Source organism: Lissotriton helveticus, chromosome 5_1, assembly GCF_964261635.1.
Source record: "Lissotriton helveticus chromosome 5_1, aLisHel1.1, whole genome shotgun sequence".
Classification (NCBI taxonomy): Eukaryota; Metazoa; Chordata; class Amphibia; order Caudata; family Salamandridae; genus Lissotriton; species Lissotriton helveticus.
This window is the reverse complement of record NC_136065.1, coordinates 379,301,104-379,325,115: the sequence shown is the minus strand read 5'-3', so window position 1 is coordinate 379,325,115 and position 24,012 is coordinate 379,301,104. Positions and strand designations below refer to the sequence as shown.

General features: G+C 48.7%; 1 protein-coding gene across 2 annotated transcripts in view; it reads left to right on the top strand.

Moving 5' to 3' along the window:
* The window catches only part of EPHA2 (EPH receptor A2), a 73,287-nt gene that overhangs the window by 3,209 nt on the left and 46,066 nt on the right, over positions 1-24,012 (top strand). For both annotated transcript variants that reach the window (XM_078642545.1, XM_078642546.1), the window contains exons 2-3: positions 13,555-13,622; positions 17,961-18,621. In XM_078642545.1, the coding sequence (XP_078498671.1) occupies positions 13,555-13,622; positions 17,961-18,621 (729 nt within the window). The remainder of the gene's footprint in view (positions 1-13,554; positions 13,623-17,960; positions 18,622-24,012) is intronic.

Sequence of the window (24,012 nt, the reverse complement as noted above, 5' to 3'; positions counted from 1 at the left end):
TATAGCATCTCAGTATTTTTTTTTACCTATCTAGGCATAATTCGGCTGATGTGCTGTAGAAGTATGCAGCAGTGGAAGACCAGATTATGTGGTATGCATCAGAGAAAGCTCTATTGTTATTTTAATACACATAGTCTAAGATTTTGCATCTTTGGTTACAACGTAACACCTAAATACAGCATTCAGCGGCAGAAAGGTAACCAGTTAACGTTTTAAAAGGGTATCCCAGTGTGCAGCACCACATGAGGCATTACAACATAATTTGATCTACTTGAGCTACAAACAAAATAGATTTCTTCTTCAAATATGCAAATTATGCAGCAGATGGAGGATTATGTGGAAAACCCTTAGCTATGTTGATAAAGCTGTGACCATAGAAACTCATAATCCCAGTGGCCGTAGCTATAAGAAACATACATGTTAATGACCCAGTCCACAATTGATTCACTCCTACAAATAGTCTTGATACTTGGCCACAGTGGAATTGGATCTCTGCTGAGAATGGGATTGTAGGTCAAATGGTATGTGGTGCTGAACAGCTCCACAGCACCGATGCTTAAGTTCCAGCTCTTTGAAAGTGTGATCTAGAGGAAGCTTTTAGAAGACTTCTGTACCTCCTACAGAGAGACAACAGACATCAGGACAAAGCTCTTATTTATAGTTTTTATTAGGGGTAGACAAGGTGGCCAAGGAGTGCTTCGGAACGGAGGTTTGCATTTTAAGATACTGCTTAAACACACATTATGCCTCCGATGTCTTTGTTCATGTAACTTTTGTAGTTTCCAAAGAGCTATGAGTGAGGTGGATATTGCGTGTGCTCAGCCAAACTGAAGAAGTCTACCCATGTTATAAATGCACACATGCTTGCGTATGCATACGTATGGATTAGTTAATATCATGGTTTTGTTGTAAAGGGAAATTTGCATGGTAAATACTGAATGGAAAATGCTATAGTGTAAAAGTGTCCAGCGTTGAACCACAAGGGTCAGATTCGTGCCAGATTTCAGGACAACCATAGGCTATGTGATTGATTCCAATTTAGAGTTATTGGATGAACAATTATCCTAAATGGGTATACTGAGACTCTGTTATGGTTCCAGTGCTCATGGACCAACATTGGACACCCGTGTCCTCGGTCTATATAATTTATAATGCATGCCTACATTAGTAAGTAGTCTAGACCGATCCTTTACTATTCACAACTAGGGGTACCAAGTGGTTGTTCAATAAATACAGACTTAGCTCACCATTAGTAATCACGCACTTCAAGCTTGGAGTGGCTGTGTACGTTATACAAAACACATGCAGGGTGAATTTTGGGTAGAAAGCTGCTTTCCACCTAGAGGCAGGGAGATATTAACATTTCGCTAACCAGTGTTTACAATATTGAAGTAAACTGTTCAAAGCGTTGGAAAAAATGCAGTGGTGACATTCAAACATTTATTTTTCCTTAATAAGGTCTTTGCAAATTATTGCTAAAGTCTTAGTAGAATCAGCCTAATAAAGATGTAAGTCACTGTAAAGGGAGATATGGTAAACTTTATACAATGGAATAAATTACATTGTTAACAATTAACGGATAGCTTGTTGACAGTTTAAACTCTAACGGAGCTCTCATTGACCTGTTATTTGTCTAAGGTCAGAGGTTGTTGACTTAAAATGGAGAAGCCTAGTTGTCTTTTTATATTAGAGACCTCCATATGTTTCAGGCAAGCACTTTATGCATTTTGTTCCTCCATCTATCAGATCAAAGTAGTTAAAGATATAACCATCTCAAATTGGTTCTCATCTTCAGGAGATATATTGTGCAGTATTGGATCCTAACAATAAATGCACTACGGAGGGTGTATACACAGAGCTGCTGTCACTATTCATTTCTGAAGCCATTTACGTTTTCTGCATCATTGTGGATTTGCCAAGGATCAATCCATTTACTGTTTTCTTTAGATTACAGCACCAACAAATTGTTTTATCTAGGGTGGATCAGATTGTAATACAATTACTACTTGTGGAATACAGGGTGGTTCACAACATGCTGCCACAGTTAATTGGTCACCTTGCACTTGTTCATTGCTGTTGTCAGCAACTGAGGAGGTGAGAATTGCATTAAAACATAGTTACTATTTCTAAAGGACTGAATGGCAGGGCGGATGTGTGCATTTGTGAATTGCGAGGAACTGAGGGGGAACAAAGTATCTTCATATTTAATATATTTCAAACGGATTTGAAAGAATGCACCTTGTAATGTTTGCATTGTGGTGTACTCAAAACACCAGTTAATCCAAGAGGGAACGTGCTACTGAAAAATGCCAAACCTTTTTCACCTCGTAGGGTCTGATGTCTTCGACCCTGAAGTGCATCCTAGTGAAATGCATGCATAATAACTGTGCAGTACATGATTATTGGTTTTCTTTCCTCACATGGAAGCATAGCAATGACAATATATTAATTACTACTTTTTATCTCCCAGGGTGAAATGTGTAAAATACAAACAATCCTAATCTCAGCAGACAAGGACCCGTGTATCTTCTAAGTTTTAAAAATAAAATAAAAGCTGTGCCTTTTTTAAGCTGCATATTTCAGCTAAGTTGTAAAACTTACCACCTGGGGCTCAATGTTGAGTTTATTCTATTACATCTCTTGGAGGCTGTGCCAGTGTCATTCCTACAAAAGCAGTTTTTTGGAAGAGTTTTGTTGGCAAACAACATTTTGAGTAGTATCTGCAATGGTCCCTTTTGAAGAAAACAGTATATTTGTTGTGGCATTGGGATCTGGTGTGTGTGTGTTAAATGCACTGATAATGCCGCCTGTGTCCTTAATTGTATGTTATTCCGCATAATTTGGCTCTGCTGTGCCACATAATTCTAGTTTCACTGCGAGTACATTCATATATTAAAATTTTGCTAAAATACATATGCATCATAAATAGAAGGCAGCTAGTGATGAAAATTAAATCAGGCAGGACATCTCACAATTTTCTCCAGAGGGTGTGCGTGATTCCATTCCCTAGCCGTGTTGACCAATATTGACCTTCTAGGCAGTTACATAATCCATTCTGTAAAAGGAAGAGCTCTTTTTAAACTTCTATAATCATCCTGGTATTTGCTGGCAGTCCAATGATTAAGGGGTGTTCATCTTTTAGTTTTCAGAGGCTTAAGCGTGGCAAAGCTGGAGGAGGGGTCTGGCTGGGACTGCAGTTTGGAAATATGCTCTTTTAGTTCAGTCATATGACTCTTGAGCAGTTCTGTTGTTTACGCCCTGTTCAGGAGTTCCCCAGTCTGTTGACACAAGGATGCCCGATGGGTTCACAGTACATCGTTCCATCTGATAAAATCTGACCAAGTGTTTCACTTCTGTGGGTTTCAGTATTGGAGACAGCAACTAAATGCTACTACTAGTATCGTCGAAAATACTTCAGAAAAAAGAGGGCGCCACTAAACCTGTTATTCTAGGTGGTTTCCTACCACAGAACCACCATCTTTGTGATTCATTTCTCTTCCAGAGACATGCAGAGTTCAGACGAATCTTTCCACTTAGAGGACCTGTGTGATCCAGCCACCCTCTGTAGGGGAATGCCAAAAATAATAAACACTTGGGGGCTACTTGGATATATGGTACCAACAATAGGTCCTATATTTTCTCTCTGCAGGTAGGCCTCAAAATAACCATAGCGAAGGATGTTTATAGTGCTTTAACGCCTTAGCATGTGCCATGTATTATCCAAGGAGTAGTTCTCTAAATAACCAATCATGCAGTACAGTGGTGGCTGGTGGCATTTGGAAGTGGTGAGGCATAAATCAATTACAGTACTGCACTGCAGCGAGCAAGCAAATATGTGAGGTCCAATCACCTTGTAAAGTCCACCGGGTATGATTCAGTAGCTAGAAAGGTGGAAGAGCCTTATAATGCCTTCAAACAGCCCATATATTGCCTAAGAGAATGACCGGCTTTCTTCTTGAGTTATGCAGGAAGATGAAGACTTGCCTTTTCAGTTACTGATCCTATCCTGGCACGGGCAGGGCACACACACCTGCTCAGTGCCAGGATACCCTTGCAGGTGATATAGTCCACCTTACAAATACACATAACAATGCATTCACATGCTCATTTAGACATTCTCGTGGGCAATGTGTGGGCTACTCAAGGGCAACCTGAGATGTACATGGTTATAATTACAGAGAAAGCCCTGGCAAGTGCCTCCTGATCTACCAGGCAGATGGCAGTACGTGTGCTCTGTGGCGAGGCCTTTGCATTCCTCCTTGAGCGTTCATGGATGTCGAGGCCCTCTTAGGGAAGCCGCCATGTCTGGTGCGCGTCACTGCTCCTTGCAGGTGCTACAGGGCCAGTAGGAGACAACATGAAGAGGTCCCCCCCCCCTCCCCCAATACCCGATGAATTGTATGGAACCTCGAAGTGCCCCCATATATAAACCCACCTTCATCAAAAGATTTCCAGGGCGGGTCCCTTAGAAGTCATAAACGGGCCTGTTGAATGATTTTTGAGCCTGCGATGCTCGGCGCATGAAAGTAGCCTCTGCTCCGCTCCAAGGAGGCTTTTAACTTTACTTTGAAAACCCGGGTGGTCGTCTTAACTAAAACTTCAAAGTCCATGCCTGCAGCCGCCTCTCCCCCTTCGACACCCACTCCCAAACTGCTGCCATCGCAGGTGGGACGGCACTTGTGGGAATGTGGCTTTTCCAAGCCAGGAAGCATCCTGCCTCATAGCCTGTGTGGGCGCCCCCGGGGCACTTCCTGCCCCTCCCTCCGCCCCGGAGGGTCCCGCGGGGGTACTGCGCTCTGTTGACAGAAGGTTAGTGTCGTCGCTGACCAGCGACACTGGAAGCAGTGTTGCCCTAATTGCCGCTGCCCTGGTCAGTAGTCCAGGCACTTTAAGGGGGGGGGGGGGGGGGGGGCAGACGCAAGGGATGGGAAATATGTCGCCTGTGGGATCAATGGGAGATTTTCTTGAAGAAACGAAATGGAGTGCAAGACAAGCGAGTGGAATTGCGAACATGTAAAACGCATGTGGGTCACGACCATCCGGGGTCCACTCCTCTTCTCGGTATATCTGGCTGGTCTGGTGGGGTGGGTATAGTGAGGGGTACTTTTCGTTGGAGTTAGTGGCTTAAGGGCCTACCGGAAGTACTTATGGACATACAAAGAGTATATGTGATCGTGAGGTATGCAGTCATGGTCTAAAAAGCGTCTTTCCAAGAGGGAAGGGCGCCTCTTGTCGTATACAAGCGCTCAACATACATTTGGAACGCACACACTTCAAACTGATTATGTTGGGTTTACAAGGGGTGGACTTGTATCACTTTTTTCAAACGCTTAATGGTAATCCACCGTCTTTGCACTAAAGTGTGAGTGGATTGTGGAATAAGGCGCGCGCAGGAGCGGCGATGCACTCCAGCACCCTTTCCACATTGAGCGCTGAGTTGAAAGCAAGATCTGCGTGAGATCTCCAGATTAGTGTAATGGTGGGGTATGCTGGATGTCGATAAAAGCAGTACCCGTGATGCACAAGTGCATGCAAATATTGTATGTGAAGCACTGTGGTCAATTCGCTGTACAAATAAGAATCTTGTATTGCCCTCTCTCTCCTTGTGTGCTCTCCGGCGCACTGCGTGCGACGACAGAAGGTTCCAGATTACTTTCGCCCCCCTCCCCTGTGCTTGTTTGATGGGAGCAGACGGGGAATGTGCCACGTGGGTCATGAAACGGCACGAGGCACGCAGGTGGTATGAAACCTTGTCTCTTGCACTGCCTTATCAGTAGAGTCCTCTCGCCTCCTGCAAGCCCAGGTATAGTTTGCATAAATGCAAACCGCAGCTCGGCTCCAAGACTTAATAAGCCGTGCCCGGGGGCCCCGTGCGCCACAAGAAACCCGGTATATTTATGTTGACGGCAGCAGGGCCATGCTCCCGCCCTGGCATTTCTCCTTTTTGGACGGTACCACTTCACCTGTGATCATGCTGGTGGCTGGACATGCCCGGGCATGTGCCCTGAGCCCCTGGCTGCAAAGCCCCAGCTTACACAGCACGTTGTGCAGCAAGGGAGCAGCGCTGTGACCCTTTTGTCGGGTTCGGGCGGGGAGAGTTCTCAGCTCGTGCCAGTATTCACAACTCGCTGTGACGAGTTCGCAAAAACACAGCCTCTCGACCTCAAAGGAATTCATTCTCAGCAAATGGCTGAAAATACACTGAATCCTGTTAAACTAACACCTGTTGTAACTCCTGTTCGCACCCACACACTGAACTGCAGCTCGCGTCTGGAAACGTGATTTCAGAGACCGGGGTCAACTGAGGTCTTCAACCATTGAGCATGCCTTAATTTACGCACCTACAGGTGGTGCTAATGGCTGCTTGCGGTTTGTCTAAGGTCTCTGTAAACTGTTCTGAGATGCAGGAACACTGGGGCCAAGAAAGAGGGACAGGGGAGGAAGGGGTTATCACTTGCAACGGCCGCCAATTATTTTTGGGGGGGTCGTTTTTGTCCATTTCTCCCTGATTCGTTTAGGCCCCGGATCCCCCAGCATGCTCCACACCCGCCTACCCACCGAAACAAGCACTTGGGAACAGGTGGGTTTAAAAGGCCATGTTTAATTACACTTCATAAACATGACATGTAAATCGTTTATACATTTCTCAAATTATGAGCAACATCCCTCCTTTATTATCAACTCTTCTTCATCAACTTTATTATACGTTTCAACTTGTATTTATTTTGCTCATAACTTCTTGCTTCCCCCAGCACCAAGGGGCCTTCAGGTTCGCATCCCCCAAGTAACGATGCCCGCGCCAGGTGCAACCCACCTGCGCCCCCCGAGCGATGGGCCCCAGCCCTCGGGTCCTTGTCCGCCATTTCCAGGGCCCCACCTCTCATCCACCACGCTGCTAGGAGGCTCGTACCTGACGCCCTTGCCTCCCCAGCCGGTGGTCTCCATCCCCCTGCGGAGAGCTTACCCTCTCTCCCCTCAGTGCTGGCGTAGGGAGTGCGCAAGGCGGACTCCACTCCATTTTTCCAGTCTATCAGTGTTCAAATGTCTCTTTTCCGCCACAAGGGAGACTAGGGCCCTCAGGTCCGTCGCCCTTCCCCCCTGCCGCCAAGTTCAGCACAAATGACCAAATGCCTTGAATCCAAGCATCCATACCAATGTCCGACAGATGCACCCCATCCTGGTGAAACATTTCAGATCCCGAGATCATCCTGTGCGGGAGATGTAGCAAGCGGCCCTTTCCTGAGCACATCTTTGCCAATTCTCCGTTGAGACGCCTCACAGACACATTCACCGGGTACGGACGGATCCCATTGCCCCACCATCGTCGTGGGATCATGCATGACCATGCTATCCTGGCATGGGGGAAGGTTCGCCCCAGCCAAGCAAATTCTGTAAGTAGTGCCTCTTTGACTGCGAGGCGGCCCCTGTCGACCATGTCGTTGCCGCCCAAGTGTAAGATGACCAATGCGGGAGACTGCCTCTCGCGCCCCTTGATGTCTTCCACCAGCCGCCGCAGGTGCCGAATCCGCATTCCTCCCACACCATGCCACAAAAACTCCGTCCCTTCCAGCCCGGGTGGCATTCCGCACTCGCCGTTGCCGCAGTCGCACCGCTGCCCGTCGAACGAACGAGTGTCCCAATACCCACACCACCTTCCCTGGCATACTAGTAATCGGAGAGGAAATAGAAAAGTCAGACATGGGCATGGCAATACACGACGTCATAGCAATTCGGGCCTTACATATCGTTTAAAGCAGTCGGACGACCAACGGCCCACCTTCTTCACAGCCTTGGAAGAAACCCCTGCCCCTGCCGCCAATGTGGCAGCGCCTATCCTGAATGAATGGGACGAATAACCCGAATCCCCAAGGCCCAGGTCACCCAGAGCCACCCGAAGTACAGCCTTGAATTGGTATTGCGAGACACACTCACCCCCCTCATGAATGAACAAGGCCTGACTCTTCTCCCCAGGGCGGATGGCCAGGTATGCCTGCATACAGGCTACCGGGCACACAGGCGCATCAGGCGCAGGGCCCAACTGGATCCAGGCCCCTTTTCCCAGCTGGTCGGTCTTAGACTTTCTGAGGAATACCTCCATGGTCCCTGCTCTAAAATTGAGATCCCTGAACTGCAGCCCCCCCATTATGATCATTGCGAGAGGACCCCACGATCTCCCCCAGACGAAACGCCCCATAAAAGGCTAACGAGAAGACTGCGGAGAATAAAGTGCTCTCAAAGGCAGAGGTGCACCGCCTAGGGAGGGCGTCTAGCATACTCTTCAAAGTCCCCACGTCCAAGGGCCGTCTACTGTCCCGCTTAGGGCCTTCCCTCCTAGCCCACCCAGTCAATGCTCTCTTGACTACATAAGACATCCCTGGATCATACAAGCCCGCCAATCTGGCAAAGAATCCCACAGAAGTGACGTGCGTTCTGGCATAAGAGAGTGACCTGCCCTGGTCACAGATGTGCTGAAGAAAGTGAAACATAGCTTGATCAGAATGCCAACATGAGAAACCCGCCTCTTGCACCAATGTCCTGTAATACAAAAAACTCTGCTGATACGATTTCCGAGTGCGGTCACTCAATGAGGCACCTACCAGCCCCGCTAAAGCGGGGCTCCAATCCTCCACAGTGATGGTGGGAACACCGTCCTCTGATCCTCCGCTCCAGGATGGAACCTCCGAAATTCCTGCAGCTTGGAACGAGACAAAGCATCAGCAGCATGATTGTCGACCCCTGGAATGTGTGCTGCCTTAAACGTTAAATTCAACCTCAAACATGCCAACACCAACTGTTTCAACAATCTCAGCACATTCTTACACGTGGCCCCCTGTCGGTTAATGGCTTCAACCACAGACATGTTGTCTGACCAAAATATCACTGATCTGTTCCTGAAGTGCTCTGCCCAAACAGACACCGCCACCAGTATGGGGAACAACTCCAAAAAGGCTACATTTCTTGTCAAACCTGTTTTGTGCCACTCTTCGGGCCACTCCGCCCCGCACCACTTAGGCCCGAGGATAGCCCCAAAGCCAACGCTGCCTGCCGCATCCGTGAATAATCCCAACTCAGAGTTGGACACCGGGGCGGACGGCCAGACAACTGTGCCATTGAAATTCGCTAAGAAATCTCGCCACACTCTCAAATCTCCCTTCACCTCGGCCCGTAGGCGCACTCTGTGGTGCTTCTGCGTTAGGCCCACCATCGCCCTGGCAATAGATCTAGAAAAGGGGCGACCCATGGGGATGATCCTGAGGGCGAAGTTTAGCTGTCCAACCACAACCTGAAGCTGGTGTAAAGTCACCTTTGTACAAGCCAAGACCGCATCAATGGCCTGGGAAAAAGCCTTCACTTTGTCTTGTGGTAACCTGCATTCCCCCGCCACCGTGTCAATTTCAATCCCCAGAAAAGTCATGCATGTATCGGGGCCCACTGTCTTGCCCGGGGCCAACGGAATATTAAATTCCCTGAACAAGGCCACCAGTTGGTCCAACGCCTGATTACAAGCTGTTGAGGCGGCTGGTCCCAAGACCATGAAGTCATCTAAATAATGCACAACCTCCCTGCACCCTGTCTTATGAGAAAACAACCATTGGAGCATGCAACTAAAGGTCTCAAAATACTTGCAGGAGACAGCACAACCCATGGGCATACACTTATCATAGTAAAACTGTTGGTTCAGTTGGAATCCCAACAGGTGATAATCCTCCGGGTGAACAGGCAACAGGCGAAAAGCGGATTCTATGTCTGTCTTGGCCATGATGGCGCCAGGCCCTAGTGACCTCACTTTATTCAAAGCTACGTCGAAGGACGAGTAAGATACTGAACACAAAGTTGGGTCGATAGCATCGTTCACAGACTCTCCCTTGGGGGCAGATAAGTTATGGATCATCCTGAATTGCCCCGGTTCCTTCTTCGGTACTACCCCTAGAGGTGAGCAGACAAAGCCTGGAAGCGGGGGGGCCCCGAACGGGCCCGCTACACGCCCCGCACTAAGCTCCTTCCTTACCTTCAACTCAACCACCGCAGGCATCGCCCTTGCAGATAAAAGATTATTGCAAAACTGAACCGGGGGGACCCCAAGTGCTGGAATGCAAAACCCCTCTGAGAACCCTGAGTACAAGAGTTTGGCTGCTGACCGGTCTGGATACTGATTCAGCCAAAAAACCAGTTTCCCAATGTCCACCGGGGTGGGCAGCTTATGGCTGGGAGGGCTTAACCTCTTTGCCCCCCCCTCCCCGTTCCTTGGATTTTTTAATGCACTTGAATTCGGGATGTGAGGGGTGCCCGCAAAAGGAGCATGCGTGCTTGAACTTGCACTTGTCCGGCGGCCAGGTGCACACCTTCCTGTTAAATTGCCAACATGTCCCCCGCTTCTCCCCAGGTCCCCCCTGGGATGTCCGAAAGGGCTGTCTATTGTTTTGCGACCCACATGCTTTGGCATTCACACTTTCCAACCATACATTGACCTCCACCTGGTCCCAACCCATGTCTGGGTCCTGCACCTTCTCCCATCTGAAATCCCTATCATAGTCCAGCCAGGCTGTCCCTCCCTGCGTCGTGTGCGCCTTCAAAATCCTATGCATATAGTACACCAATGGCCCCGCCAACTCTGGCTTCTTCTCAATAACTACTGTTATAAACACCTGGAAACCAAAGAGCCAATTCGTGATAGATTCTTCCACCCCAGGTCTCCTATCCTTAGAGGAGTTATCCTTACCCTCCTTGTCCTTACTCTCCACTTCCATTCTCTTGGGCCTAATCAATGCAAATATATCCACGAATTCCCCCTTCCAAATTTTTTCCTTCATATCGGGAGATACGTGTGTAGCCAGGCGGCCTGGTTTAGACAAGACATATCCCTGGCCACCCCCCGCAATCGCTCCCCCCCCGGGCTCCAGGCCCTTCATCTCAGGCTTACCTCCTGGAGTACTAGGGGCGCAAGCAGGGGCCGCCACCACTGATGGTGCCACCGGGGCATTCAGAGACTGAGTCCTAGCTAACAGCGCCAATTGTTCCTTGATCTCGCCCAGGGGGCCCTCATCCTTATTCCCAGGGACCCAAGGCGTGACTGCTGGGACCAAGGTCGGTGCCACGGCTATTGGAGGAGGAGGGGGCGCTGCACCCGGAGCTCGGGTGAGCGCCTTCAGGGCATTTAAGATTTCCCCCAAAGCGCCACCAGTCCCAGCGCCCTCGAGTTGGGGCGGGGCGGGCGGGCTTACTACCACTGGCGGGGGCACTGCCACCTTCTCAGGAAGCACCGGGGGAGATCCCAGCGCCGCTATTGCACCCAAGATTTCTTTCAAGATGCCACCTGTAGGCTCAGAGGCCGGGGGTATCGCCGGAGCACCTGGTGCCGCTGGGGGAACAACAGGCGCTTGTGGCGCAGGTAGAGGGGCCCCTGGCGCTAGTGGTGCAGGCGAAGGAGTTACAGGCGCTTGTGGCGCAGAAACAGGAATTACTGGAGCTAGAGGCGCCGCCAACGGAGTTACTGGCGCCTGGGGCGCAGGAAGAGGAGCTACTGGTGCATGCGGCGCCAATGGGGGGGCAATCGTTACTAACGGTTCCAAAGGAACCCTCGGAGGGGGGGGCGGCCCCGAGCCCCCACCGCTCCCTTTCTTCTTCTGCACACGTTTGCCCCTAGGATTCTGTGCCCTCGGTTTCTTGGGCAGGGGAGGGAACGCCGCTTTGGGCGGGACCCCTTGCCTGCGTGGGCGCTCAACAATGTTCGGGGGCTCCCCCTCCGGGTCGGACTGGGGCCCATCGGTCTCTCCCTCACTGCTCTCGTCGTCCCTGTTAAACTTTTGGAGGAGCAAGGCCAGTAACTGCGCAATCTCAGGGTCTTTGCCCTTGCGCTTATGGCTCTGCCCCCTGGATGCCATGGTACCTTCTATGCACCGCTAACTACCACTCCGGATCCCGCTACCCCTCTCCCTCGCCCCACACCCACCCTGCCGCCAGGCGACGGCGCCGGAGCTCTGCTGCCCTTCTCTAAGGCAGCTGCAGGCGAGCACGGGCCCGCACCACGCTCTCTGCTCCCAACACCTCACCAGGATGCAGCAGGAGGAAGCGACAAACAAGCCCCGCGCCCGCCCCCAGCCTCAGCTAACCCCGGCACCTCACCTGGCGACCCGGTCGGCGCTCTCTCCTCCGCCGCCCGTCGAGGTTCGTCGGCACTCCGTCTTTGTCCTTCTCCGGGGGTCAGACTATGGGGCGGGGAAGCTACTGGGCCACCTAAGTTTTTTAAAATTTAATATTAAACTAGCTGACTAACGGACAGGGAGTGGGCGATCAGGTCCGGCGCAGGCGGGGAAAGAGGCCGAGTTGACCGTGACCCAGACCTAAATAGGTCATGGCCTCTGCCCCACGCCCCCACTGGACGTGCGTCACCCGCCCCCTGACCCGGAAGTACTTCCCAGGATGGCTGCCCATAGGGCAGCCTCCTGGGACCTAAGAACCAATGGCGGCGCGGTGTGGGCCGGGGGGCCGGGCCCTAAAGGCAGGCTCGTCTAGCCTCGCCCTTGGTATTCTGCATCTCCACATCTTCTTGCCCCATTACTTCCTTCTGCCCGCCCCACTGCCCATTTCCCTCGCCCCTTGGTGCTTTTATTGGCCCCCAGTGTTGTCATATGCTAATGAAGTGCTTAGTTTTCGTAACTATTTTTTGTCCACATTGGTCTATCTATAGTTTTTTTTTTTTAAGCATTTTTTTTTGCATTTTCTAGTGTACTGTTTGTATTCTTTCAGGAAACTTGAGGCGCGGTTTCTCATTGCAGCAATTTTTGCTGCAAGTTTCCCTCAGAAGAAATATGGTAAAATAACTCGGTGCATTTTTAGAGTTTCAAGATCATTTAGCGTTACTTAGTTCTAGAGGCTCTTTGTAACGAACAGTTTATTGATGGGTAGGTCGGTGGTAAACGTGTCAGTTCATTTATTACTTTGACAGCAGGTGATGTTTAACCGTGCAGCATGTGCTACTGGGCAGGGTAGGACTGAAACAGAAAATAAGCCCGGGGAACCAAAATAAAAGTTGGACCCATTAGGGAATTATATAGCTAAAATAGTGGCCCGTATTTGTAAACTGGGGCAGTTTTGAACATGTGAAGACACGCTGTTTAAGGGTTTTGTAAGGTAGTGAAGACAGCATGGATTTGAGCTTACTGCAGGCAATGTTTGTTTTAATGTCAGGAAAATCAACAGTAAAAACCAGCCCAGCAGACCATAAAACATACCTACAAACCGACAAAAAACTGGCCCGCGCTGACCTTTCAGGCCAGCCCATCGGGGACTGCCTGATTGCCCTAGGGGTCAGCCCAGCCCTGCTGCTGGGATGTAATGGACATGGTTTGCTCTTATCTTACATGTGGGCGGTGGGGGTTAATTTCCCAGAACGGAAGTCGCGGTTTCTTGCTGTCCTGCACTGACTGTCTTTGCCTTGGAAGGAGATTGACAGTGGTTGTGGTGGTTTTGTCGTTTCCCCTTGGGTGTGCATCAAAAGTTGTTTATTTTCGAGTTTACACCTTATCACAGCATTCATATGTTTTTACCTTACAGTTGAGCTCCTGAATTTCAAGAAGGCGCAGGGTGAACTCGGCTGGCTGACACATCCCTACGGCAAAGGGGTAAGTGAAAACCTGCTGGGTTTTTTTTTTTTTTTTTTTTTTAGTGTTGAAGGAAGGGGGTCTTGGCACTTAGCGACGGGTACCATGTTCTGGGGCTGGAGCTTGGGTGCTGTGATCCGGGTTTCGGTGCACTGGAAGGGTCTGGTTGAGAAGTGCAATTTATATGTGCTTTATTGAGCGGCTGTTATGCGAGGGTCAAATGCTGTTTGCTGTGTACCGTCCCATTTGCGGTAAGATGCTGTGGTGGTGTGTCTGGGTCAGATTCTGTTTGAACATGCTGAGTCGAGTGGTTGTGCTGTGTGCCATCCTGTTTGCTCTGTGAGGGCCCAGGTGCAGTATTGAGTTTGTTTGCTGTGAGGGGCCGCGCACTGTGAGGAGCTATCCATGTTTGCTGTGCGAAGACCCCGTTTTATTTGCTGTTTGGGAGCCGGGGTGCCGCATTAAGTGCTCGCAGGACTTGTTCCCTTGTCATTTCTCACCCACTAGTGTCAGGAGGTTAATTGGTGTTTGTTTTCGCCTCCCCCATCCTAACCCCGATGACAGCTTTAATCCCAGGTCTTGGCTAAATCCTGTTAAAGCCTGAGGCCTCTTGGGACCGCCTCTCCGAGGCTGACTGAGCAGCAGGCTCGGTACGCTCACAGTGAGCCCTGAGGGCCCGGCTCAATCGCCAGGTCCTGTGAAATGCAGAGTGCAGCCCTGGTCTCGCCTGGCCCCTTCTGCTGCAGGCCGGGACTCGCCAAGTTCCGTCAGATGCAGGCCCAGTCTCTTCTGGTCCCTATCCAATGAGGGTCCGCAGGGTACCCGCTGTGAGCTGCGGACCCAGCCTGGTCCTCGTGAGCTGCGGACTCAACCTCAAAAGTTCCTATTTATTTTTTATTTTATTTTAAAAGTTTTATATAGCGCTGGCTAGACCCAGAGGTATCAGAGCGCTTTACAAGAGAAGATAATACATAGCAAACAAGTAGATAAAAGATAATTAAACCTGTGAGATACACAAATCAAAATAGATTGCAGGTGCAGAATAGATATATAGGTGCAAAATAGATATACAGATGCAAGAGCTTTACATTTCAAGTAGTTCCTATCCTCGGTGTAGGCAGGCCCTGCCTTCTCGTGGTGATCTTCCCCTTGTTAACCACATGTCCAGGTTTCGCCTGGTCCCTGTGGACTGCATGTTGTTTACCTGGTGTCCAGATTCCTCCTAAGGACAATTAGCTGATGTGTGCACATCAGGTGAAACGCCTCCCCCAGAGGGACTTGTCTTGTTTATGCTGTTTTCTGGCCAGAGTACCAGCTCCAAGGGCTTGTGTCTGCAGAAGGAAGTGGCGGTGTCTGGCTAAAACCAAGGCCCAGGAGGGATCGCTTTTCCCATTAGACCTCGCTTTAGCCTCTGACAATATGCACCTGCGCCACATACGTGGTGATGGAAATTGTAGTTCGAGATCCACCTCTAGGCCACCAGGGCGAAAAAGTCAGTGCTCAATCACTGACTCTTTGTAGCATTTACAGGATTTTATTCATAAGGATCCCAGACGGATTCGACGTCGTCCACTACAGGTACACAAATGACACCTAGATGTACTAGTAAGTAAAATAGACTTGGTGTGTCACCAACAGCTTACCAGTTGGGTAACCTGCATTCACAGCTAAACACACAAAAACTGGCCCACTGAAGTCCTTCTCGCCAGCCCAGCAATCATTTCCTTCATCTGACGATTGCCGGCAGCAATTAAGCACCCCCTCCACAGTTCCCTAGGGAAAGGTTCATAACAAGGATGTTCTTTGATTTCGCTTCAACATCTTCCCCTACATGCTCCTATTTGGAGGTGCAATCAAACTACAGTGTGCAAAGCATTGCATGGTGGTGCACACAGATATCTGAACAGATTATCACTTTGCCCGTTTACAAGATGCCTTGTGCATCCTTGCAGAATAAAATTGTGCTCCTGCCTTTGAGTTGGGAACTTGATGAATGAAGAACCATGCATGCCCAGTTTGCTAGCCATGAACTCCCTCCTCCTACACTAATTCATCGAAGAAGACTAAAAAGTTTCCATGCGGACTAAATGCCTGATGGTTTCGCTCGGCCTGCCGCTTGTAACCACATCCTGAGCAGGTCAAGGCACCTGGTCCAACACAGTCGACTGGTTGGGTCCAGGCCTGATCTGGCTTGAAATAAACTTTTCTACCAGGTTACACCTCAGTATCTGTCATAAACATTCACAACTTTTACATCCCTGAAAGTGGTTGGAAATTGTCTCAAAAATTAAACATAGGTGCATTCCAAAAACGGGCAAAGAAATCAATAAAATGTTGAGAATGCCTGCTGAATGATTGGACAAGTAACTTTGAGACGATATCTTCTCCGTCTCCATGCCCGAGTTTGCTGTTCTCTATGACATATTGCTGCATATGAGGGAGTTGGGTGTGGGGGGGGGGAGCGTCATCTAACAAATAAACTGGGAGGGTGGGTAGCTGAAGGCTCATTAGACAGGTTACTCGGGATAAGCCAGCCTCTTGCAGGCCTGCTCTCCTCAGCAGTTCAAATTCTCCTGGTAATACCTTCTCTCCTCAGAAGCTCATGCTGTTCCACTGTTCTCTCCTCCCCTGCCTTGGCATTTCCTGCTTCTCAGGGATTAGGCACAGGATTGTGCACGCATGCCATTACAGAAATGGCCACAATTGTTGAGTTAGGGTGTGTTGTGTTAATGTTATGTGTTACTAATCTCTCAAGTTAAGTACACACGCTCTTAGCTGCTGCATTGTGGCAGTACTTCTGTTTTTTTGGAGGTCGGCCAGGGTCCCTTTCACGAACAGCATGTCTAGGTGTGCTTGTATTGTATTGTTTAGCAACTGGTTGCAGTGGGTGCGGTCTTCAATATCGATGATGTTTTATTCAACATTAAAATCCTCTTTCATAGTGTTCGGCCATACATCTTGATCTCCTGTCTCTTCATGTTATGGGCTGACTGATTGTTCAGAACCAGTATATCCAAATGTCGAGCTTCTACTGCCTGTAAGAGTCCTACTTACACCTAGTATGAGGGTGTTTGAGTATATTCCTCTCCGGGTTGTCTAGTTTTGCGGTTTAGTGGTAAGTGGTTCACTGCATTGGGAATGCAGAAGAAAGTGATTTTGAGACAAATGGAAAAAATAGGAATTGTTTTCCCTGTTACTTGCATTGATGCGATGGGTACATGAGGAGGCGGTCATTTTAAAAAAAGATGAAAATTGAATTTTTGGTAAAGAGAGGAAAAAAAAACCACAGGGTCATTTACACTGTGTGTCCTGATTTTCGTGTCTGGTGATCAAATGTGTACTGGTGCCTAGAGTGGGCCTTCCTCACATTCTGCGCTTTTATTCTTCTTATATGGGAGGTTAGGCATTTGGGGGCAGGGGTTTATTGCATGATACCTCTGCTATCTAGTCTACAATTTTTTTTAACTATTGTGTCTGCCTCCCCTTTTTTGGTGGGATATTTAGAGATTATAGTGAGTGAAGTGACAGGAGGATTGTACAAAGTATTAACTAGGGCGAAAAAACTATTTTGGAGCAAGCATGGTTCTTCTAACTCGTTTTCTGCAGTAGCTTGTTGGGTAATTAGGGGAGAGGTAGCGGTGAATGGTAAATGGTTTCTGACTTACATGCCCCCTCACTTTCCTTAAGAGGTGTTGGATTTGGCGAACCCATGCAGTAGTTCATGGTCTTGGGTAATCTTCATGCTTCTGTTGGCTACTGTGGCTGTGGGAGTTTCATGGGTGCTGTGGTTAGCAGTTTGTTGCCTGGTTGTCATACCCCTCTATTCTTCCTGCAATCAGTTCTGAGCTTTGTGCGCCAGTGGGTAGCTGCTGTGGGTGGACTTTCTGTTTTCTGGTCTTTATACCTCTCTGACCCTGCTATAGTGGGTCTTGTATTTTAAGGGCACTTTAGTAAGTTATTTATTCATCATCTGGCGTAATTCCTCTCTTACTGTTATGGGTACTGGGTTTTTAGAGTAAAGTGAGCGGAGTTGAGTGGGTTTTCTCTATAGTAAGGCCTGCTGCGCCTCCTAGCTGCCTTGCGTCCTGGGTTTGTGCGGGATGCTTGGTGTGCTGAGTGGTCTCTCTCCATCCATAACCCTCTCCTTGGTACATTGTGTGATGTGAGTGTTAGGGGAGCTGCAATTTCTGGTCTTTCTGACCTTATGTCTGTGATTCATTATTCGTTTGGGTTGTGAGAGGAGAGGAACTGTTTGTGGTCTATTTAGCCTCATGCCTCATTGGGGGCTGGGTTTAGGTGGTTACGAGTGGCCAACCTCTTTCCTCCAGCCTCATGCTTCTCTTTCTCTCTATGCTGCAGTGGGACCTGCTCCAGAACGTGATGAACGAATCCCTCATCTACATCTACTCCGTCTGCAATGTGCTAGAGGGGGACCAAGACAACTGGCTGCGCACAAACTGGATCTACCGCAGCGAGGCCAGGCGCATCTTTGTAGAGCTGCAATTCACTGTCCGCGACTGCAACAGCTTCCCAGGGGGTGCTGGCTCTTGCAAGGAAACGTTCAACCTCTACTATGCAGAGTCCGACGTGGACTATGGCACCAACTTCCAGAAGCGCCAATTTACCAAGATCGACACAATTGCACCCGACGAGATCACCATCAAGGATGACTTTGCATCGCGTAATGTCAAAATTAATGTGGAGGTGCGCCCGGTTGGGCCACTTAGCCGCAAGGGTTTTTATCTAGCCTTCCAGGACATTGGTGCCTGCATTGCACTGTTGTCGGTCCGCATATACTACAAGAAGTGCCCCGCCCTGGTGCAGAACCTGGCCGCCTTTCCTGAAACAATTGCTGGGGCAGACTCGCAGCCGCTCACCAAGGTGCGTGGGGCCTGCGTTGAGCACGCTGTGGCGTCAGAGGAGCCCATGATGCACTGCAACGGCGATGGAGAGTGGCTGGTGCCCATCGGGCAGTGCCGCTGCCAGCCTGGTTACGAGCGGGTGCTGGAAGCCTGCCAAGGTAAGACAGCTTGGCTTTTGTGTTGGGTAAGCACAATGATGAAGGGTCCTAAACCCTGGAGGAGGGGGTGCATTGGGAGAAAGGAGGAGGATGGCAGAGGCAGGTGGGGTGCATAGAAATGGGAGGCCATGAAAACATTCAGTGAGATCCATCTGGCTGGTAGACAGGGAACACAAGCGCCTACTCTAAACTTTCCTCCTCAGCAAGAATATGTTTCTATTACTTTAGTTAGGGTATATTAGTTTTAGCTCAACATGTAAGTACAGTTTTTCAGGTTCATAAAATGCACAAAATATTTATGGAAAGGGTACATTAATAACTTTTTTTTAATTTAAATGTAGTTTTCCGTCTTTGTACATTGCCCTTCAGGATTGTTTGAGATGTGGTGTAAAGGCAGATTGCCCTTCTCACACTAAGTACAATGGGGGAGGGGTAGAGGATTGCACACCCAATATACGTTTGCTCAAAACCATACTCTAAAGTGTTCCTTTGATAATCTGTCTTCGAGTTTAAAAAATTGGGTATTGTATCATAAAATGGCTCCTGTCTGTAAACTTTGTCCCGTTTACCTTAATCAGAAAGGCTCTCTCAGTTTCTGGAAACATTTCCAGGTCCATTCACACAACTACGTTTGTGTAAGCGGCGGTTTAACTCGTGTCCTCCCATATATCGGGTGTGTTTGTATGTTAGTTGGCGGTCTATCGATTAATTAACAGGGCCTGGATTGGGGTACCAGAACCGTCTCTCCTTTTGACTCCCCAGGCAGTGATTGGATGAGGTTTGAGATGCACCTTCCGGGACATTGTTTGTTAATCGCGCGCCCTCCCATTCGGCACCTTAACCCCCTGTGTGGAGGACGAGACCGCAGGGCCATAATCTCCCTGCAGGTCCCGGCTGGCTGGACACCCTGTTCCCACCGCGCCCCATGCATTAATTACCTTGTTAACCTCTTAAGCCCCCCTTCGGTGGCACCTCACCCCTTCCCTGCCACGAACCATGAGACTGCAGACGAGTAGGCCCTGTCGGGGCCCCTTCCACTGGTAAATCCGCCCTTTCACACTTCTTAAGACATGCAGAACAAGCTATAAAACACCCTCCAGGCGTGGGGGAGGGGCGACGGGGGGTGGGCGAATGAGGGAGACAACAGTATTGGCTCTTTCGGCTTTTATTGTGGGAACAAACACTCGATGTCGGCTTACAAGGGGACCGAGAAAGGAAGACGAAACATGAAAGGAAAACGACTGCTTCACTTGTGTCTGCAACACCGACTGCAGGATTAATCTGTCGCGATATCCCCACTGATTGGCAATTGTTTGCGTGTTTCATGGTTGTGAACACTGTGTCCGAAAAGAGGCATGATTTTAACTGTTCTAAAACCTCCAAGGGCTTTAGACCCTGATGTCTTCATGAGCAGTGAGTGGCATCACGTTAGCGTGACCTTTGAGCACTGTGGCCAGACTCAACTTCACGGAAACATATCTGAACCAGCTGACACCGTTCCAGTGCAGTGGCGTGCTGTTGCCCAGGAAGTGCAGTAGGCGCTGCAAGGCAAGCGTTTCAAGGCACCGCCCTCACAGATGGCCATTGTTAATAAGGGAGTTGGGGTTCACCGTCTTAACCCCCCAAACGTAGTATGATCACTTTAATATATGTTTTTTAACATTTTTTTTGTTGCAAAATGCTTAAATCAGTAGCGTTGGTACCAGGGATGATTTTTATTTTCATCATCAGATTTACACCCAATGCACGAGCGAGACCGAAAACGGTAGTGAAAAAAATTAAGGTAAAGATAGGAAAAGTGGCAAATGGAGAAAGCAGGGATGAAAAACAAGCTCTAAGAAAGAGTGAGAGACAGGATGTGTCGTGTGGTGGAAAAAAGCTGCACGAAGTGGAATCAAACCCTTGACATTCAGAAAGCCAGCATTTGCCGCTCCAGTGGTGGACTCAACGGAAACCTTAGGGCTCCTGCACTTGCTTTATTTATTTACAAATTCAGCTCTGGTTGGAAAGTATGTATTTTATTTTCCACTTACCTTCCTGAATACTAATAGAATATACCCCTCACACACCAACAGGCCCCTTGGTGTCATGCTTCATCATCGGGGTCTTCGCTACTACTTGTTAACGCTCCCTCGTAGTCGCAGGTCGTAGCGTGCCGCATCCCCTTAGCGGGGTGCGAAGACCCCGATGATGAAGCATGACACCAAGGGGCCTGTTGGTGTGTGAGGGGTATTTTACACTACACTGAGTGTTCCCCATCACTGTGGTGCACACTGGCAGTAGGATTCTCCTTGTTTATGTATCAGTGCCCGTGGAGAAGGAATCCTATCTCTTTTCTCTACCTCCCTTCGTTGATAATTTACTAATAGAATATGCCATCATAAACTACAGTTGTGGCCTATTTTAACATGCCTACATGTGCCACCGCTCACTCAGACATTGCTTCTCAAGCCAAGTGGATTGATCGTATCAACTAAAACCAATATCTTGTGAATACTATTTACACATATATTTTTTTGGTTAACTTGCATGTAGTTGAATGCTTCTTTGCAGTGAAAGTCGGTGGCTAAGAGGTGTGTGTGAGAGGGTCAAAAGACCCTTTTCCCCACTTTAAGCTCTTTTTATCTTCCTGATTTTGGGGAAAGTATATGCCCATACTCCAAGGGCCAGAGCCTGTTCAGCTTTTCAGAATATCCATGTAAGATAAATTTAGTGCCATAACAAAAATGGAAATCATTTATATAGTGGTTATCATGAAATCTGGGTGGATCCAGCGCTTACTCAATTATGTTGTTGCCCTCTGGTTTGATGCATGTTCTTTTTCTCAGAACAAGATGGGTCGTCATGTACTAATCATAGAAAGGAACCTCATTGTCGGGCTGGTGTGATTTTCTCCATACTTCTTTATCGTAATAAGGGTTATTAGCATGGCATAGGGGCTTCCATGCTGCGTCTACTAGGGCCTGATCCATGCCAGACCTTCAAGATGTCCATATAATAAACTTACATTCAACAAATGTTGATAACATTAGTTTCCATTTTTATTGGTGATTTTGAGAATGTCATAATCCAGTGGTGCTCAGTAACCTACATTGATCAGTAAAGCACTTACTCTTCTCCAGGAACACTTCAGCATGGTGAAGAGTGCCCTGTTTGTGAGGGTGTAGAATTAAAAAGTGTCCTATTTAGGCTGGGCTTGTAATATGAGAGCAGAACTGTGCCTTGTTCTGTTGATCTATCCCTGGATACGTGTGTACATGTCTGATTATCTGCTTATATCCATCCATCTCTGGAGTCCTGAGAACTAGAACCTCTAGGAGAACGAGCACACCGAGCTAGAACCTCTAGGAGAACGAGCACACGGGTCCTCTGGTAGGGTGACCAGACATTCATTCCGGATTTCCCCAACAGTACCAATTTTCAGAGGACTGTCCGGGCGTCCCAACACTTTTCGTGAATTTAAATACATACCCCAGTTTTTGTGACAAATGTCAACTCATGCTAAGCAAAATTGAAGACTCTTTGCGTCTTCTGAATTAACTTTTGTAATTAATCTTTCTCTTCCAGTGGCACTGGAGGTCTGTTGCATGCTCCTAGCAGAGGGGAGACAGAGTTGGTAGGAGGGCAGGGGTGCTGAGGGTGGAGGTCCTGCCACAGCTAAGGTTATGTAGCCTTGTAAACGTGTGCCGTATTTATATATAAAAAAGTACATGTATACTTACACCTACGTGTTTTGCTTCCTTCCCACCATGCCGCCAGCCCAGATGCATGAACATAATGCATTGTGGGAGTTGCAGTTTGTGCATTTACCGCAACGTCCAACGGGTGTGCTGAATCAATCATTGTAGGTAGGAGGAGATTTAAGGGCATGTGAATTCAATACTGAACAGCAGGTCGTGAAAAACGAGAGACAGCTCCACGCAGTGCAGGGCGCTGAGGAAGGCTTACTGCCGAAATGCATCCGCCGCCACTGGGTATTGCCAAATAAAGCGTGTCCTTCTCAGTGGACTCCCCTCTGGCCTCTGATTTCTTCTGTTGGAGAGATGTGGCATGATATACTTACAAGGCTACAGCAAAACCGGGATAGGTCGGCTATATACCTTGATCATAGTCTGCCTTTAGTCCTACTTCTATGTTCTGTGTAGGGCCTCTCCCAGATTTTGCCTCTCAAAATCTGGTCACACCCTAGCCTTTGGGCAAACATTGCACTGGAAAGATTCTTACTCACACCGACCTCAATCTTTCTGAAGGGCGTGAGTATCCTCTCCCCGGAAGGGCAAGAGTATCCTAGCATACGCAGGTTAAACAAAGGCCTTGCATCCCGAACCACTGCACAGAGACATCCCACTTGACGCCAACACTGGTTTGGTTGGAAAATTGTTAGAATGTACTGCCTCTCCCTCTTAATGGAATACCTATGCAAGTATAAGGAACAATATGTGTATATGTATATAAACCCCCAGCCCAATATGGTTCGGTAATTATAGAGGTTTTTCTTTTCTGAATCCATTAACAAGGTAAGTATCCCTTTCAGACAAATCTCCAGGCTCTTTGCTTGTACCTAGGCCACACAGTACCAGGGGGCAAGGCTGTGTGCCCACGTGTGCATAGCCTGGTCAGAGCTTACATTCCTAATTTAAAATTTTCAGGAGTAAACCGTGCTTTTGGAAAATCCTCGTGATTTTTGTATTGTGGAAAGATTTTTAAAAAGATCCCAAACCCCAAAAAATGTTGCTATTTTTCTGGGAGTTTTTCTGCTGAATTATACAAGGACTGCCCATGTGTAGGTGGTGGTCGGTAAAAATGTGTTCTGCTAGTGTGCGGTATATTTACTGACAGCTGCCACAGGGTCTGCCTTGCCAGGAGGTATCTATACAAGCAGAATTACTGTTCTGAGCATCTCTTGTTGTTCACAGGTGACGGGGGTCACCAAAGAGAGACCAATTACAAAGAGCCCTCTGCCTGTGGATGGCTTGTTGGAATAGGGCCAAGTCAATCGCAATTCTCGCCACAGTAGTGTAGAGTGACGACCCCCCCCCCACCCCCGCCCGCCTAGAGATGCAGGCCTATAAGAATGCATACATAAACCAGCCTGTGTATCCCCGGAGGGGGGTGATTCTGGGTTTGCTTACCAGCTTCCGTAGGACGTCGCCTTCTGTTTACTTTGTCTCCAGTAGATTTTGCATTTACTTGTTTGGCTAGAAGGATGAGCTCCTTGGAGACACGTGGGTCCCCACCCCCGCTTTCCATGCCCCCCCCTTACATCTCCCACCCCCAACTCCCCTGCTACAATGGCCCTCTGTCCCAGCCCGGCAGATGGAGCCTCGGTGGTAACTCCCCGGTGAGCGCAGTGCTGAGGAATGTGCCCTGGTGAAGGGGCTGCAGATAATG